Source organism: Lactuca serriola, chromosome 3 (genome assembly GCF_051521515.1).
Source record: "Lactuca serriola cultivar US96UC23 chromosome 3, Lser_US96UC23_V15, whole genome shotgun sequence".
Classification (NCBI taxonomy): domain Eukaryota; kingdom Viridiplantae; phylum Streptophyta; class Magnoliopsida; order Asterales; family Asteraceae; genus Lactuca; species Lactuca serriola.
In genome coordinates this window covers 137,186,346-137,197,365 of record NC_136410.1, presented here as the reverse complement: position 1 = coordinate 137,197,365, position 11,020 = coordinate 137,186,346, and the positions used below count along the sequence as shown (strand labels likewise).

Here is an 11,020-nt window from a genome sequence, read left to right as displayed (position 1 = left end):
CAGAACCCAATAGGATCGGTATCTGGTCGGTTCGGTTTCTCGGGTTCTGAGGTCGGTTTGGGCGGTTTTTCAGTTTCTTGGGTTCAACCCATACATTCATGGGTTCTAGGTTTAAACCCATGGGTTTTGGGTTTTAACCCATTTTCCATAAATGAAGCAACAAGTTAAATACTTCAAAAAACACCAAATTTAAGTTAAATACTTCAAAAAACATGAGTCTTACAACAAATAGTCTATTACAAGTTACAACCAAAGTCCGAAATAGTCTACTACGACCAAAAAACAATCAAGTATGGGTCGGTTTCTTGGGTTGGATGAGTCGGTTTCTTGGGGCGGTTTGTCGGTTTTAAGTATGGGTCGGTTTCTCGGGTTGGATGGGTCGTTTTCTGACTAAAAACCGAAACCGAACCCGATTTTTTGGTTTTTAAAAAATTCAAACCCTAACCGTCGGTTTTGCTTCGGTTTCGGTTTTTTCGGTTTCGGTTTCGTCGGTTTTAGTCGGTTTCTCGGTTTCTTGGTTTGGGTTTGCTCACCCCTAAATGATATACATCTCTTTAATCTCTCAGTGTAATGTGTCTTTGTATCGATACTTGTGATACAAAAATATTGAGTGGGTCAGGTTTGGAAAACCTTGTGAGTACATAGGGATTTCAATCCCACATTGTTATAAAATATATAATTTAGAATTCACACAATATAAAAATTTATATATATATATATATATATATATATATGTATATATATATATATATATAACCAACTTTTACCCCACCCTGTCAATCCTCTCAATGAGACTATCCATACCCTTGGACCTTAAATTTTAACTCTTACTCCCAGATCTAATCCATATTCTCGAGTCCATGATTGTGCCCATTTCATACTCCTGGATAAGGGACAATTGGTCTATGTCTAAATCCATACTCCCGGACTAATGACAGAATATATGTCCTGTCCATACTCCCGGACTAAGGACAACTGACCATGTCTTAATCCATACTCCCGGATTAATGACAACTGACTAAGTCTTAATCCATACTCACGGATTAATGACAATTAACTAATTCCAATCCATACTCTCGCACTAGGGACGAATAACTATGTCTAATTCATGCTTCCGGATCAATGACATATTTTAAAGTTTTATTCTCCGTATATATCTCGCTCGTACTCATAAAGAGATACTACCCCATAACCATTATAACAAACCTTAGGTTTACTCTTTAACCTAAGTTATCATAATCAATCACGTATGTTCTTTAACACTGAATTCACACATCACCAAATAACTCACACAAAACATATATTTAATACATTCAAACAATACTTGTATTAAAACATGTTCATGAAAGGGACTATGCACTCACATGATAAGATGATTATCGAACAGCACTATAGCTATATAAAGTAATATTCTTTGATGAAATCGGGATGTTTTCTCCAAAACCGGGTTTCACGCAGGCAGAGTTTCGGCTCGAAAACTCTTTTTCTCGGGATCTTCGAGGCTTCGGGACTTGCTTCGGGTGTCGGGGATGATATCGGGACTTCGGGGGTGCTTCAAGACGACTATAGAGGGTATAGAGAGTGAGAGAATGAAGGAATTAGCAACCCAAATCGTCTGCCCTTCGATTTCGATTTATAGGGCTAAAATCTTAAATTCACGTCGTGAACCACTAATGTTCACATCGTGAACTCGATCCTGCATAGGTGATTGCGTTTGCATCAGGCCACTTGCTCTGGAAAGTGTCCATCACCTGCACGTCATGAACACCATGTTCACGTCGTGAACTCTGACAGTGGTGGAAGTTCGTGCCCCGAACTTCATAAATTCATATCTCTCGCATACGATCTCCGTTTTCGACGTTCTTTATATCCACGCGTAGGTGAGATTACGCTCTACATCTTTCATTTAGACTCCATCGGCTAATTTTTATTTAATTTTTATTATATTATTTTTAGTAGGCCGGGACAGGAAAACTCCGTTAGAAATTCATAACTTCTTCATCTGACGCTCGTTTTCATCTGTGTTTTTACCGTTGGACTCCTATCGCGAGATATTCAATTTTCGTTTAGATTGTTTCGGCAAGAAATCACTCGATCTCATATTCGAACTTTGGGTTGCATACTGCTAAGTCGAAACTTCGAAAAATCATAACTTCCTCATATGAAGTCAAATTTAGACATTCTTTTCATGCATGCTCTCGGTTTAATGTATTCTATGACTTTCGTTTAGATCACTAAGGCTAAATATCGCTCTATTGTAAATGCACTATTTACGTCATGTAGTGTCGTACCGGATCTGTCGCGAAACTTCGACAGATCATAACTTCTTCGTTATAACTCGGATTTCGGCATTCTTTATATATCCGGAATCCTTGTCACGACCACTACAACTTGGTTAAGATTATTTACTCTAAATAATATTCTATCAAAAAGTCTTTTTTTTCGCTTATCGTCTCTAACTTGACTAGACCTGATCTATGGGCGTTACACGAATTAAGGAGTGTGAGGAGTTGGGAATATTAGTCTATAGAGATGATTAGTGGACTCTACTTCAGATCTTCAAGAAACATGTGGGTGAAATGCATTCCCTTCTTCAAGAATGCTCTTAGACTCATCAGTTTTCTTGAATTCATTATCAGCAGATCCAGTAATACAGAGCTCTAACTTTCATATTGATCAATTCCCTAAAATTGTGATTGTTGTTTGTAAATATATGACCAGGCCAACCATATTCATTAGGATAATTTAGAGAATTGGGTGGATGTTCAAAGATGATGAATGCAAGGTGCAATAGAAGGCATGATGTGAATGACTTGACAATGGATTTAATGAAGCCGATGACGGAGGAGGTGTTGCCATCGTCTTCAAAGTCAATTGAGATCGACAGTGGGTGTAGGCTGTTGATGTGTGTTTTAAAATAGGGGCGTGTATGTGTGTCTATTTTGATTTCGTGGTATACGCTCTTGGGTATGTGTGTGATCGAGTAAAAAGTTGGTGTGTGTGTGTTTTGAGTTGTAGTTGTATGTGTATTTTTTTAGTTGCAGTTGTGTGTTTTTTTAAGAGTTGAGGTATATGTATGTATTTGTGAAGTGTTTGTTTAAGCTTCAATGTGTTTCAACAGAGAAGAAGACAAGGTGTATGTATGTGTGAGTGAGAGAGAGAGAGAGAGATAATAGAGAGAGAGTACGGTGGGGGTGGGTGGTGGCTACTATTCCTTTTTTCTTAAATAAAAATAGCATTAAAATAATTACAGAAAAAGGAAAAATAAATTTAAAGGGCTAACCGTCTTCATACTATGTTGGACATTCAATGGTATCCTTCGAGTTACAAACTTGATCTTTATTGTAAACTCCTGCCCCTTCACAAACAGACTTAACTTAATCGTCTTCATACTATGTTGGACATTCACTGGTAACCTTTCAAGTTACAAACTTGATCTTTATTGCAAACTCCTGCCCCTACACAAACAGACTTAACTTAAGATAATTTCTTTACTTCAATTACTGTAACAGACTGATGCATCATGTTCTAATGACCTCTTATCGTATGATGCAATGCTTGGACTCAGGTATTTTAGAGTCAAATTCTAGAATGGAATATACCTTCCTTCCTGTTCTAATGTGATATAATCACATTCTAGCATGTATCACTTCTAGCTACAAGCTTTTTACTTTAACGGCAACCATGATACTTCTATTGATCGCTTCGATTATCTTATACTTCAATCTTCTAGTTCAAGTCGGATTCTACATCGAACTTGGTTCTCTGAACCACGTAACATACTTATCCTAGCCGAACTCGATTTGATATGATCACTAGGGTCGTAATAACAATCATCTTCTTAGTCATTACCAAAAATGATGGTAATGACATACATGAACAAAACAAAATCAATTACTAGTGCCTTGTTAACCTTGTGACTTTCCCTGATCCAAGTGCGAGTCTTATGCTTCCGATAGTATAGGCCTTTACTACCTTTCACACCTACTCATACTTGTCCCAAGTATTGCCTCCCAGTTCACCAAGTCACCATACAAGAATTTCACATAGTCATTTAACACATCAGATAACATAACTAAGGTTTATATTATTCCTTGAAACGATTACATAGGTATTCAAGTTCACCCTACACTATGCCTCTTATATTAGGCTACACCACATGATACTATCTATATGGCTACTTTATTGATCCTTACTACTAATCCCTTGCATCATCACCTGTTTCATCAAGGATCATCTGGAATGCTCTTGCCTTTGGCTTTGGCGCATTCGGTTTTGTTGCTTCATTTTTCTTCGGACAATCTTTTGACATATACCCCTTGTCTCCACATTTGTAGCACACCTTATCATTAAACGTACAATCCTTGGAATATTGACCAATGCTCCTACACTTACAACAAGTTACTTCTCCGTATCATCTCCCATAGTGCTTCTTTTTGCACTTCTCACACCACTTTTCTTCATTGTTATCCATATACCTCTTGTTGTTGGGGTCATACTTCGGGAACCTATTTTCTTGTCAAATCTTAAAAACCCCTCAAACTTCCTCTTTTCCCCTACCTCGGCTTTTTCCATACCTTTTTCCCTAAGTTGGGTCTCCACATTATTGGCTGCTCTAACAGTTGTCTTCAAAGTAGTTTCCATTCTTACCATTACACCAAAGTTTGTTGGTAATCCATTAGCAAGCCTATCTATCTTGGAGAGTTCAGTTAGCACCAAGTAGGGGACTAGCTAATTTTGACGTTCTTTATATCCACGTGCAGGTAGCGACGTGATCTACAACTTTTGTTTAGACTATGTCAGCTAATTTTGACTTTATTTTTAAAGTTATATTTTAATAGGCATATACAGTTAAAGTCCATTAAAAATTCATAACTATGTCATCCGACGTCCGTTTTCGACTGTCTTTATACCTTTGAGCTCTTATTAATGAGATCTTCAATTCTCGTTTAGGGTGTGTCGGCTAAAATCGATCGATGTAAAATTTGATTTCCGCATTGTTTACTGTTATGCTAATCTTAGAAAAATCATAACTTCCTCAAACGAAGTCAGATTTGGACGTTCTCTATATGCACGTTTTCGGTTTAATGTCTACTATGAATTTTGTTCAGATTTCGTCAAAAATTTACTTTTTACGTTACGTGGAGCCATGTCGGTTTAATCGCAAAACTTCGGCGGGTCATAACTTCTTCGTTGTAAGTCAGATTTTAGCGTTCTTTATTACGGAATCCTTGTGACATATACTATGGTTAAGATTATTTATGCTAAAAATATTCTATCAAAAAGTCATTTTTAACGCTTATTATCTCTTGACTAACCCGAATCTACGGGTGTTACAATATCAGAATAATTTTGGAATAAGATTATATAAAAGAAAACTTACGGATAAACAATGTACCTAACAGTGCCATACTCTAATACCCTATCAAAAATATCAAATCAAAGATATATATACTTATGTAAGGAGACTATATTAAGAAAAAACTAAAGGGAAGAATAACACGAATAAATAATCATATTTTGAAGGTTTAACAAAGCATGGGTTAAATGAGATATATTATTCATCCATACTTGATTAGTTTTTGGCTACTTCGAACCTATAATCGTTAATCTTAAGTCAACATTAAATGTATGTGTAGATCTATATGAGATTGACACTTCATCCTGCGGTTGCTAGCTACAACCCCGACAGACATAACTTTATAGTCTTTTTCACGATGTCCGATGAAGCCTCACAGCAGGGAAATATCAAGTCATATATCTCGATTATGGGGACTCATTGTAACATTTCTCGGCAACCTTATTTAACTAATTACACTGCCTAGAGGAAAATTCATAGGAAGTAATTAAAGTATGAAAAGATAAGGAAAAGAATCGTATTTGTATAAAAGGAAAAGTATGGAAGAAGTAGTTTATCCTAGAAAAAATAAGATATAAATTATATACTCAAATGCAAAGATAGATACTTTCCTAAGTATCTTATCTAAATAACTCCTCGAAACTAATCGAATGTATAAACCACACTTCCTGAAAGATAAAAGAAGCAAACCAAACATTAAAAGAAAATATAGTAAGCAACGAATAACGTTACTCATTTTTATTTAGTTTTTTCTTTTAATCATCATGTATAGGAACTCACTTATTATGTATTATTTATGTTATTCTTAAGTCATAAATCGTGTATTACACGAGATTTAACTTAGTGATCAAATAAGATTAAAACCAAAATTCAACGCACTATGGTAACATTAATCCTTATTTAAAATCATACTTACAATTTATTATCCATAATAACATCATACTTATATTTTCTAGAAAAAATTAAATAAATTGTCTCTTTTCTTTACAAAAAGTTGCATTCTCAGTCCTTAACTTTATTGACGAAGATGGTCCTTATGATTTTAAATTCTTGCATTCTTGGTCAATGACTATTATACCATTTTTATTATCTTTTATCTTTTTTATTTAAGAATAATTTATGTTAATATTAACATTATTCTTAAGAGTAATTTAACCACCCACCCCTTTCCTCTTGTTTCATCCATCGCCCACCACCACGACTACTGATATGACCTTATTTAACTATATATTTATACTATTTTCTTAATATATTTTAGTAAAAATGTTATATTTTAAGATACTTAGTATGCTTGAAAATATTCAATTACAGTTAAAAATGGGAGTTGGGATGCAAAAGAAGGAAATGGAGCTGAAAAAGACGCAAAAATGATGTTATCAGACAAATTGACCCCTCTATTTAGTGTTTTGACCATATCTAATGACTCGTAACTCGGATTAAGGAGATTCAAGATCTTCCAGAAACTAGACAAATTTCCGAGTGACTTTCATGTTTGTGCCAAATACAGATTCCCATTTCCATGCCGTGGAAGATCAAAAATCCCGAAAAGCTTTCTGCTATGGATTTCAGTGTATGCATTCTTTGTGATTGCTACCTCCTAACTCGAATTTGCACTTCCAAGATAAAGAATATCGTTGTCTGCTATGGACATAGATGAAATTTAAGATGAAGACATCAATAGCTTGGAGAACACAAGGCATCAACATTATTTGACTGATTTGTGAATTAGGATACTGATATAAGTGAACAACAAGCCATGTATGAAAACATAAAATTATTGATTGTCTCACGTATGATGTTGCGGACAAAATTTGAAGAAAACGGTCATAAAGACCAAATATGTACAAACACATTAAAGACTAAATGTGTACAAACTAAAAAATATAAATGTGGACAAAAAACTAATCAACAAATGTATACAAATCAAAAAATATATTATCATTTTAAATCATTATCACAAAAATATATTATCTATATTCACATCGACAAACGTTTACATTTTGCAATTTATTCAACTTCAATTTCAATCAATTTGGATGGTTTAATTAATATATAACATCAAACAAACAAACCCTTAACATACATATATACGCACGTACCAAAAGGTATTTAGCCTAACAGAAAGGAGGGACTAAGGGACAATCTTAATTGAATGGTCATGGGTTCAAGTCTCATTAGGAGACATAAGAACATATATACGCATAGCATATATATGTATTTATTTGTGTATGTATACATATACATATACACATGCATGCATGCATGCATACATATAAATACACGAAAGTTGATGACAGAAACATAATTTCAATCAAACCGAATAAAACAAAGAAACTCTCAAAATATAGAATCATGATCATCATCAATTCGTCACTATATTTACGATTGCATACATCGAATCAATGAAAAGATTAGAATCCAACATTTACAATTATCGTAATCACATCCCCAAATGAATGGATTATTATTCTCTACTCCATCAACAAAACGAATTACAAAATCACAACAATGAAATGAATCTAAGTCAATCTGTAAAAACAGTAGTCATTGTCTTTAAGCAAGAGCTCAAACCCTTTCCCACATGAACAATCCAACCGGATTCTTAAACCACCGTCGCTCAGCCGATCCACCCCTATACATTCCTCTTGCTCCGCCGTCGCCTACAAAGTAAATCAATCAAAAATTTCGTAATGTTATGTTCTTCACACATCGATTAATCAAATAGCGAATCAGATTTCATACCCGATCAGTGGGAATTTCATCTTCAACATGTTCTTGAGATTGACTCATAGCATCCCAACAAGTTTGTCCAATCTCCCTAACCATATCTTCCATTTTCCTCAATCTCTGTTTCAAGAAATGATTTAAATCGTTTTATGTGAAACCCACGAACAAGAAACTGTAATTCGAGAAGTTAATTAGATACGAACCTCAGTTATAGGGCTCTGTTTTCGGATGGAAGACTCCGGCGGTGGCGTTGTTCTTGGATTTGGGGATGGGGAGATTCTTGACGGCTGTGTCCTGGTCTTCTGCGGTGGTTGATACTCGGAAAATGGATCGGAAAGTGTCCGGCGAAGTGGGTTGATTCTTCTTGTTGGCTCCGGCAAAGTAGGAGGTGTGGTGGTTGTGATTGTCGAAAGATCTTGATTGAAAGAAGAACTGGTGTCGGAGGAGGTTCGGCGAAGTGGGTTGTGGTTATCGATGGCGGTTGTGGTGGTGGTGGTGGTGGTGGCTGCCACTGCATCTTGGAAAGAAGTTGAGGGAATAGTGAAGATTGCGTGGCCAAGAGCGGCGGCAATGCGTGATTCTGGGCTGGTAGTTTTTCCGGCGGGTGACTTTGGGGATGGGGTCTGGGGGAGACGTAATGTGTTGAAGCCAGAGGGGTTGTTTCCGGTGAGTTGGACGGTGGCGGAGGGTGGCTGGAAGCCACGAGTATCTTGATGATCGCTGCTCATATTTGAATCTTTTTCTGAATTGTGATTTGTGTATTTGAATGTGTTCATAAGGCTTAAGAAAATGGCATTATATAAGAAATGAGAACGGATCATGCCCCAGAAAATTTGGAATGTGCACAAGGGATTTACGCCGTCTCTTCTAAATTAAAAGTTATGTTCTTGAAATCTTATATATGATAAATTATGGGAAACACAACTAGTTTTTTTTAGAATATCACACAAAATAGCTAAGAATTTTATATTTTATAAAAATGACTAGTGAATCTAGAATAAGTTATTTTGGACCCGATAAAAGACCGATGTTACATGTTTTTGTGCTATTCACTACACTCTCACACGACCTTGCAGATTCTCTAAAAAGTTTCTTACATATGAAGCATGGATTTATAATAATTTAAAAGTTGTTTAGTATATTTGTCGTTTCAAAATTTGGTTGAGTTTAAGTGAATAAGTTAGTTTCATGTTTTATGGTTTTTAGTTCCAATTAGCTCATTTAAAAAAGGACTTGTGGGATAGATTGGTTACTCATTTTTTTTATTCTGGATTAGTAAAATCAACTAACTAGGATGACTTTCTAATTTTAAGTTATCCACTTGATTTAATGTTTAGTTGGACTTAGATTTGTGGTTGAACTTTTTTTGGTGTTTTGTATTTTGTATTTATGTTGGTGTTTAACTAACGTGTTCTTAATATAATCAAGTTGTTTGAAAAAAATGTGCTATGGTTTTAAATGTTTATATAGTACTTGTATAAGGTTATAGGTTGATGAAGAACATGAATTAGGGTTTAATGAAATTGAACGAATACAAAGAAGAATTGTAAGAAACAAGATGAAATAGATTGAAAATTAAACACAATAAAGAGATTGTCCTAGAGGAAACCCCTCTCTCATAGCCACAAGGCTTGAGCCGATACAAGAGTATCACAAAAATATCCCCATGCCTACAAATGAAATCATTCCTCTCTCTCTCTCTCTCTCTCTCTCTCTCTCTCTCTCTCTCTCTCTCTCTGAGATCTTAGCCATTTTCCAGATTTACCCTTATTACTTCTTCCAAAATAATCTGATGAGAGACGATGGTTAACCATGGGTGTATCTATCCTTATTATAATAGGCATAAATTTTCCTGTGCCTCGGATATTAGTTGTCTGAGTGTCGACCTACATCCCTATGATGTAGTCCGGGTATTCAAGGTAGGAGTAAGAGTATCAGAAAGCCATAAGATGGGAGTCGTTCCTACTAAATTATCTTTATGCTGGAAAGGTTCACTCTCCGGCTTGGAAATATTTGAGGGGAGTTCGGAACGAAGATCACAGAAAAGAAGGCTCATGAAGACTTATGGCTAAACATCCTCAATCGAGGTTTTGAGATTCGATCTGATCGTATTACTTGCGACGGGAAAAGGTGATTTTCCTAACACATAGCGTGAGTAGTGTAATCACTAACTCACTAAATTGTATTATTTTATGGGTGTATTAGCGCGACTATAACGAGGAAAAGACACTTCTCGGGTTCCATGCACTGGCTCCCTCTGTCTACCTCATATCCTTGACTGGGACCGGCGTTGGCTTTCTTCGGGTGGTTACCTAGGGTTCTCTTCTCATATAGACATATTGAATTTCTAACAGTCTTACTTCTGATCCTGACTTTGAGTGTCATCGCTTCATGATGGATGACTGGAAATCTCAGAAGTTCAGGCGAATTTCCCACCGATGTCCCTAAAAAGTATAGGCACTTGGTGATTTCAATAGTCTCGACCTAGTTCATTTATTTCCGAACTGGAAATCTTCTCAATGAACCTCTTCTGGGTCTGAATCAACTCCTCTGTCGAATACTGAAGTGGATAAGGTTTTCTACCAGGTTCGTGCGAGAATGGAAATGTCTAAAGAATCCTAAGAGATTATTAACATTTCACTGGATGATCCATATCGAGTCCCGCTACAATTACATAGGGCACACAGATTATATGTAACGTAGATCCGATAGGTCTTCGAATATGTGATACTACTCTATATCCACATCCAAACAAGGAAAAGGAAGTAGAGCGAAATCACACATTCTTAGTCTATGGGATCCTTATTATATATAACCTTGGGAGTATACCTTCTTTAATTGTAGGTATATCAATAAGGATCTTTTTAGTTTTCCACACAAGGTTATCTATGGATCCTAAAATACCCCTATGGTATTTTAATTTCTTGTTCGATT

General features: G+C 35.8%; 1 protein-coding gene across 1 annotated transcript; it reads right to left on the bottom strand.

Moving 5' to 3' along the window:
• Window positions 1-7,742: 7,742 nt before the first annotated feature.
• LOC145094678 (uncharacterized) lies at window positions 7,743-8,933 on the bottom strand. Its single transcript, XM_079032774.1, has 3 exons — window positions 8,290-8,933; window positions 8,102-8,206; window positions 7,743-8,019 (listed from the first exon to the last, which is right to left on the bottom strand). Exons 1-3 carry the CDS (start codon window positions 8,905-8,907, stop codon window positions 7,879-7,881), a joined length of 864 nt encoding a protein of 287 aa, XP_078888900.1. The 5' UTR covers window positions 8,908-8,933; the 3' UTR covers window positions 7,743-7,878.
• Between the last annotated feature and the right edge of the window lie 2,087 nt (window positions 8,934-11,020).